The sequence below is a fragment of the Rosa rugosa genome, chromosome 1, assembly GCF_958449725.1.
Source record: "Rosa rugosa chromosome 1, drRosRugo1.1, whole genome shotgun sequence".
NCBI lineage: Eukaryota > Viridiplantae > Streptophyta > Magnoliopsida > Rosales > Rosaceae > Rosa > Rosa rugosa.
In genome coordinates, this window is record NC_084820.1 from 8,726,846 (window position 1) to 8,735,029 (window position 8,184).

Here is an 8,184-nt window from a genome sequence, read left to right on the forward strand (position 1 = left end):
ATTCATGATGAGTCCCCTTTATGCAAAGCACACATGTCTCACCTAGGTGATCAACACACCATAACCAATATACATGGTGCATATATTTTGTTACATACATGATTGAAGCTTGCAACAATCAGGGGGAGCATTCAAAGTTATGCTACCTAGGACATATGCGCGTTGCACTCTTTTTCTCCTTCGACCAGGGTTATTTTTGTCTCACTGAGTTTTTGTTACCTGGCAAGGTTTTTGACGAGGCAACATTAAGCGCGTCCAACACCATATCACAAATTGGTGGACATTCAAGGGGGAGTGTTGTAAATATTATAACTATGTGGCTGTCCACATAAATTCTCATATTTTATGTCCTTAAAATGTAAACCCAATTCCTATATAAAGGGGTCAATGAGAATGAATAATATACATTTCTACCTCTTCCTATATTATGTTTCTCTATTCTATCTCTCGCTTATTCTCTAGTTTATAACACTATGTTTATTTTTAAGTGGAAAAATAAATAAAATGGAAACATATGGGACTAACACAGGTTGAGATCTTACAGAATGAGAGAACACTTAAACCAGGGAAGAGCTGTCACCATATATGCCTGTTCCTCCATACCGGTCCAGGCTATCACTGCTGTCCAAATGTGGGCTCCACTCAGACCTATCGAAAGCTGACATCCCGACAGGCCACGACGACGTCGTGTTAACCCTGTTGGCAATGCTGCTCACTCCTTCAGGCACAGAAGGCCACACGAAAGATGGTTTGAAAGAAGGGACTCGGGGCACCAATACCGACCCAGAAATGATTTGGATTATGGTTTGGGTCTTGGGCCTCTCGTTCGCAATCGGATGCGAACAAGCCAGCCCAAGAAGCAAAAGCCTTTGGGCTTCTTCAACCACGTAGTCATTACCCAACCTCTCATCGACAGCCTCAAGCACACGCCCTTCTCTATGCAAAGACCATACCCAATCCACTAGAAATTGGTATCCACCGATTTTAGTCCACGGTCGTTGACCGCAAACAACTTCTAAAACCACCGCCCCGAACCCGTACACGTCAGACTCACATGTGGCTTTTCCCGTGTGGAAGCACTCAGGGGCAATGTACCCCATGGTGCCCGGGACACCTTCGAGTTCAGCGTATGAGGTCTTTTCATTGTCCAAGGCGCGCGCCAGGCCGAAGTCGCCCAGACAAGCATTGAAATAGGTGTCAAGCATTATGTTGCTAGCCTTGAGGTCTCTGTGGACTACTCTTTGGTTGTACTCGTTGTGGAGGTAGTGCAGGGCCGAGATCACACCCGTGACAATCTTGTACCTCTGTTTCCATTCTAGGGTTGCATTTTCCGGCCCGGAGAATAGGTGGTTGTCCAAGCTCCCGTTTGGCATGTACTCGTACACTATGAGAAGCATCCCATTCTTGTGGCACCAACCTGTTTGTCACAATTTGAATCAATCAAACACAATGCACCATTCCAAACATGTCCACGCTAGCTGGTTCAGCTTTCCATTGTACACACAAATATGCAATATTTCTTCGATATATAACAACCCACGAAACCACTAATATATACACGTTAAATCCCTAAAGATTTCAGTCAATCTTCATTTGCGTATCCAATGTTGATATCCCAAATTGTTGACCGATACTCTAATTATACTACAGCGTTCTAATTTCTTTCTTCAACTAAATACTAATCTTTGGTCAACTAATTACTAATACTATACGGTGAGAGTCGAAATCATGTTAGGTGAGAATCAGCTAAATTTTCATTAATAAAAAAAAAAAATTGGCTAAATTTCATTTTGGACCCAGAGGATGAACATTGTCGGAGACTCACTGATAACTAAGTTTGTGGCGTCCATGAATTAATTAGTAGTGTAGTACGAAGATGCAGATCCTCTCAGTCTTATCCTCTAAGGTTGGTGATGCACATTAGGTCCCATTTCATTATGTCACACCCTAAACAATATAGTAATTTCACCATGGACGACTACGAGCAGTAGCTAGATTTACACGTGATTCATATTGTTAATCGTGCATGGACGTGAGTTGTAAAATGATTTGATAGACTAAGCTATAATTAATTAGAAATTAATAAGAATAATGTGAGGTGAACCACATTTTTGGTTATCACCTTTATTCCATTTTATATGCAGGAGAGATTAACGAAGTACTTACCGAGTAACCGAACGAGGTGTTTGTGCCGGAGACGGTTAATGATGGTGAGCTCGGCCAAAAAGTCGTCCCTACCCTTGACCTCGTCCCTCGAGAACATCTTCACTGCCACTTCGAGGTTATCCTCCTTAGCTAGCACAGCTCGGTACAACACCCCGAACCCACCTTGACCTAGTTTGTGCTTATCGTCGAAGTTGTTGGTGGCTTTCTTGAGCTCTCGGTAACTGAACTCCTTCGGTGTTTCGGGAAGGCTTTTCAGCGCGCCCAAAATGTTCGGGTCCGACGCTCTAGCCTTCCACTTTTTGTATGCATAACAAACCACCCCGACTAAACACAGTAGGACCAAAACCAACCCCGCACCCACCCCCAGTGCTATCTTCAACACCTTATTTTTGTCCCCTCCCCCTTCCACATCCGGCAGAATCTCCACCGTTAGATTCCACATCAACACGCAGTTGAGCTGGATGTAACTTCCGGTGGACGCGGCGAATCCGAAGTAGGACTTTTGCTTGACAATGTCCTTGAGGTTAATGTTGGCGGTTAGAATTGGGCTGGTGGGCCGAGGCCGGATATTAACAAACGCTCCTTTCTTGTCCGTTTTCTGATCGGTCTGGTTGGCCATGAACACCGACAGATTATGTGACCCACCGTCGTATTGGATCCACACCATATAAAACACCTTGCCTGGTGGCGCGATCTCGATCCCATAGTCCGAAAGCGGGACAGTCTTGTTAGACTTAACTGAGTTGATATTCAGCCCCATGTGGTTGCTGTCCGGATCGAAGCCCTCCTTCAAAGTGTCCAGCTCAATTGCCACCAACTGGTTGGTGGCGTTACCGTCGGTGGTGGCGTTGGTCAAACCGAGATATTGACCGGCGCTGTTTTCCGGGAGGGTCAAATCCGGGGCTATAATGAAGGCGAGGCCCTCGCCGGGGACGGCGGAGTCCTCGGGGATGCGGGAGCTGTTGAGACGATAGACGTTAATGAGGAAGGACGAGTTGAAAGAGGCGACGTATCCCGGAGAAGAAGAGTTGACATCAGAGTTCCAGAGGGTGAAAGACTGGTTGTACAAGATCCTACACAAGATCCTACCTGACTTGTTGGTCATGCTGAAGTTGCCATTGGCGGAGTCCGGCGTGATCTGAAGAGCTCCTGAGTTGATCGTGGCGGGGCTGAGGACGGCGAACCTGTCGTAATATGTTGGATCAAAGGGACCGAACTGGTAGGGTTTCACCTCGTAGGTCTGAGCGTCGGTGAAAGCCGCCGCCGGCAACAACAGAAGGGAGAGAAACAGAATCACCATGCGAGATAGCTGGGACCGGCTGCTTCAGTCTTGTAGTTTGCTGGAGCTCAGAAACGACGACGCCCGTTGGGCAGTACTGAGATCAAAATGAGAGGAGGATATAGATGGAAGATGTTTTTAGAGTAATAGATTCTGGACAACCCTGCAGATCCTGCAATGTTTCATTTATTTATTTAGGTTTCTGCTTTGTCTTATTCCCAGAAACCGAAGTGTTTGAATTTTGGAAACGCGGGGTTTCGCTGATATAGCTCGGAACTTTCGCATTAAACTATCAGTCAACCAATTTTTAAACGGGAAAACATATTTTTTAATTTTGGTAGGTCAGATTTGTGATAAATTCAACTTTGTATATTGATTTTTTTTTTAATAGCTTTATCTATCAATTTCATAGACAATAGGGGTCTCGCGGCCATGCACCCTTCACTATCATTCAGCCGCCTCGTTTTGGTTTTTATACATGTTAGAGAAGAATATACGGTTTATCTAGAATGTATCATTTTGGATATTGCAACGATTTTGTTTAATCGATACAAATTGTGACCCACATTTTGCAGATATTTTAATTCCAGCCAACGATGACGCCATAGCTTCAATCCGATATTAACTCTTAACAAATCAGTATTTACAATATTAAGAACAATTCTTAGGTTCACCCTAGGGTGGACGAGCATATTCACCCTCATTGTCGATTAACATACTTTTACTTAATAAATTTATAATAAAACGGTCCATATCGTAAATAAGCCTTTAAAGATCATCGCTGTAAAAAATCAATCGAATCAGAAATCATTTAATTATCTAATTGAATCAAACAAATGGATGGTTCTAACAACACTTACTACTATTATGATGAACCGTCCATGTATTTCATAGAAATGAATAACTAAAAGGTCTTCAATTTGATTATTTTTTGCAGAGCTAATCTTTGTATTACGTTATACAACATGAATGGTTGGATTAGAAAATTATAAAGTTATTATGCCTTAATCGCAAGAGATGGTGAATATGCTCATTCACTCAAGGGGTGAACCTAAGAATTGTCCCAATATTAATTGCTTCGTTTTCTGAGTTTTGGTTGTTACCTATTGGTTAATTGGTTTAGGGACAAGAAAATGAGAGACCAATGCATTCATAACAACCAAAACTCAGAAAATGAGCACTATATGGTTGTTACCTATTGGTTAATTAGTTTTGGTTGTCCCACTGTGGATGTAACATCCCGTATCTTAATTCACCGGTTTACTAGTCATTTGGATAGTAAACGACAATTTGATTTACTTTTACTCAGTTTCGGTAACTTTAGTGGCCCTAAAAATTGACTTTTTGTTCGGGTCAAAATTTGAGAAAATGTTCTTCATGAAAGTTGTAGAGGCCGTTAAACCGAGCGCGTGCATATGTGGTACCTAAAAATCGGAGTTCTTATGTGAAAGTTATAAGCGAAATACTAAAATTACTGTTCATATAGTAAGTTTCTATAAATAGCCGAGTTACTGTGGTAAGTTTCCATTTTCGGAAACTTACCGAACCCTCTCCCTTCTCTCTCCCCGACCCTCTCTTCCTCTCCGACCTCTTCACCTTCTTCCGGCCATAATTCCTCCATCCGGCGACGGATTTTGACGTATAAGATGTCGTTGGAAAGCTCTCTTCCTATTCTTCATTTCTGGGTTCGTTTCGTAGCTTAATATGAACTGTGGAAGGTGCAGCAACGAGAAGAAGAGGACGGTCACTGTAGCAGTTTTGAGTCAACGCCGATATTTTCCGATTCCGGCAGTCTCCGGCCACCAAACTGGCATCGAAGGTTCGGTTTTTGACATAGATCATTTCCCCTAAGGTCTTTCATTTCAATTTACAGTGTAGAGGTCGAATTAACAATTTCAATTACGGTTCTTGGAATTTCTGGAAATTTTTCACCGGCCAAATTGGAGCTCTTCCGGGTAAAATTGGAACTTGTTGTAGTTGAGAAAGAGGTTGGGTTTGTTGAGTAGATGGTGCTTCCAAATTTGGGTGGCCATCGGAGGTGGTTGCCGGTGGCGCGTGGGGCCCACGCACTGCCACTGTTGGTGGCGCGTGGAGGCGTGTAGGGCAGTGTTTTAATTTCAGTTTTTAGCCCATTAAATTGTAGAATTGTTGTAGAGCTTGTATGTGAAGTTTGGTGAATTTTGGAGGGGTTTGGAATTATTTGTGAATTTCCGAAGTTTGAAGTTTTGTGATTGAATTGTGGGAAATTCGGCCGTCTGATTTCCCTCGTTTTCGTTGTGGGATATATAAATTGAGGAATTGGTGTTGTGGAAGAGATTTGGGTTGAATTTGAGAAGTAATGGAGATAGGGATTTTCGGGTTTCGTTAGGTTTGTAATTATTTTTTCGGATTGTCGTTTACGGAAATATAATTGTGTACAGGGTAATGCTACGAGCTACGGTTAAATGAAGGAACTCGTTTGCGTGGTCGCCCAATAGTACTGTGAGTGGACTTTTATTTTCAAAGAATGATGCATGCATTTATTTATTTGTTTCCGAGATGATAATTTATTTATCGTATTACTTTCCCGTGCATATGATTATTTTCGGAAATGGTTTTGGATAATTTATTATTTGAAGATTTTATGGCGTGCGGGGTCACGTCATTGGATTATGCTTATTTTATCTTTCATATTTATTTATCCACTTTCGGATTTTGGTATTGGGAATGCCTTGATGATGATTTTGGAATTGGTTTTGTTTCGAATTATGGAGATTATGATTTATTATTATTTCTCACATTTTCTCTATTGATTTGAGATACTCTTGGCGTGTGGGACACGTCGTTGGAAATTCATTTGCGAGAGTTGGGGAAGCCTTACGTATTTATGATTTTACTGTGGTTTTCGGATTTTCTTTTGCCATACTTTGGGTGACTATTATCATTGCTAGCTTTGATCTTCCGCCTTTGTGGCGAGGTGATGGGATCACCGAAACCCTCCGCCTTTGTGGCGCTGGTTACTGTCTCTGTGACAGTAATTCTGAAGCCTAGTATCCTATCGCTACACTTAGTGGCGTAAGGGTATATTACGGGAGTAATGGGAGTACTTTAGCCTGGAAGGCTATCACCCGAGCCTGGGAGGCTCACTCGTATGGCTATCGTCTTCCCCTACTCACTTTACTATTTTTGACTAGCGGGGCTAGTTCGATTTCCGTTTAACCAGCGGGGCTGGTCCTATTTTTCTTGAGTACCGGAGTTTCAATCTTTTCTTTTAGTTGTGACTAGCGGGGCTAGTCGGTTTTTCTTGTACAGAACTTCTCTTGTTTTGTTGTCCTTAAACATTGCATGCATCGGGAGTTTTTAGAGAAATAAATGGGGAAAGTATTAAATTTCCTTTTGTTAAAATTTGTTTATTTTTATCCACTCACGCTAACGTGTTTTTCAATACTTTTCCCCTGGGCCCTTCGGTTTCAAATGCCCAGTTTGCAGGCGAAATTAGTTGAGGTCGGGCGTACATGGAGTCGAGGCATAGCCAACAGCATTGCTTCCGCATACTCATTCTATTTCTGTTTTCTTTGTTACCTAGTGGATTAGTATTGCTCTGATAACCTATGGGATTAATATTGTTTTTGGGTTGAGACTGATATTTGTGAAATTGGAGTTGTGATTTGGGGAGCAGATGGCTCCAGAAGATTAAGGATGGATGATTTAGAAGTGTAAATGTTTTCCTACAGGTTTTGGGTAGCCTACTTTTAGGGGAAGTTCCGCTAAATTTTTGGTAGAATCTCTTCTAAAGTGGGCCCCGCAGGGCCACTTCGGATTTCAGGGTGAAATCTGGGGCGGGTCCTGTCTGTGGATGACAATTCAGCTAGTGACATGTATCCTTGAAAAGACAAAAGCGTTGATTCGATCTTAATATAAACTCTAAACGCGAAAGATTGTAATTTTACTATTAGTCATGATGATGAAGGAACATTTCAATGTAATGCAGTATTAACTTTGTTAAAAGAAATGAACCGAGGGTATTGTATATGGAATTAGTGAATATTTTAAAGAAATTTATGGAATTTAAAAGTATGAGTATATTTAATATAGACTTTTAACAATCCATGAAAGTCTCGGATATTCAATTAGAATTAAAAAAAAAACTTCATGAGTCGCACCAAAGTCTAGGGGTATTTGATTAAGACTTTTAAAAATGAATGAAAGTGCAGGGATATTCAAAATATCATTCATACATACGAAATTAGAAAATCATGGATAATTAGGTATAAATACCAAACTCCAATATTTTTTCAGCCACCAGACCAAAGATTTGGAAAAGTCTATCAGTTCTTCTCTCTGTGCGCGAAGAAGTTGGTCTTCCATCATCTCTCTATCTTGGTTTTTTTGTATCTTCTCTATTTTTTCGTTGTATCAATGTATTTTAATATTATTGTCAAAGATGCCAGTCTGCATCGAGTCGATTAGGAAATGGGAAGAGCATCATGAAGCAACGAGGTTGGTAAGGCTGTTGACGAAAGCGGATCACGATCTGACATTGGTTCAACACAGGCTCGATAAGAAGTTTAAACAAATTTATCCCTAAAATGCAAACCCGATGAAGCTGGTTTCCAGAATTAAGAAAATTCAGCAAGACTTGTCTACTTTGGAAGACCAGTGCCATCAAGCATGCATGTTGGACTTTTGTTGTTTAATCTTTTGGGTTTTGCAGGATTTGATTGTCAAGGCCTTTGGGTAGTTTATACTGAGATCAAAAA

At 41.4% G+C, this 8,184-nt stretch overlaps 1 protein-coding gene and 1 long non-coding RNA gene across 2 annotated transcripts; one reads left to right on the forward strand and one right to left on the reverse strand.

Moving 5' to 3' along the window:
- Window positions 1-270: 270 nt before the first annotated feature.
- Window positions 271-3,605, reverse strand: LOC133727151 (probable L-type lectin-domain containing receptor kinase S.5). The gene is made up of 2 exons (XM_062154777.1): window positions 2,167-3,605; window positions 271-1,417 (listed from the first exon to the last, which is right to left on the reverse strand). The coding sequence occupies exons 1-2, from the start codon at window positions 3,464-3,466 to the stop codon at window positions 558-560; spliced, it is 2,160 nt and encodes a 719-aa protein (XP_062010761.1). The 5' UTR covers window positions 3,467-3,605; the 3' UTR covers window positions 271-557.
- Window positions 3,606-4,988: 1,383 nt separating this feature from the next.
- On the forward strand, window positions 4,989-7,437 carry LOC133739056 (uncharacterized). The gene is made up of 3 exons (XR_009860432.1): window positions 4,989-5,264; window positions 5,866-5,926; window positions 6,907-7,437. It is a non-coding gene; the product is annotated as an uncharacterized LOC133739056 (long non-coding RNA).
- The last annotated feature ends 747 nt before the right edge of the window (window positions 7,438-8,184 follow it).

Coding starts and splice junctions, on each gene's coding strand:
- LOC133727151 (XM_062154777.1), bottom strand. CDS start 3,466: ATGGTGATTCTGTTTCTCTCCCTTCTGTTGTTGCCGGCGGCGGCTTTC. Junction 1,418..2,166: donor ACACCTCGTTCGGTTACTCG/GTAAGTACTTCG, acceptor TGTGACAAACAG/GTTGGTGCCACAAGAATGGG.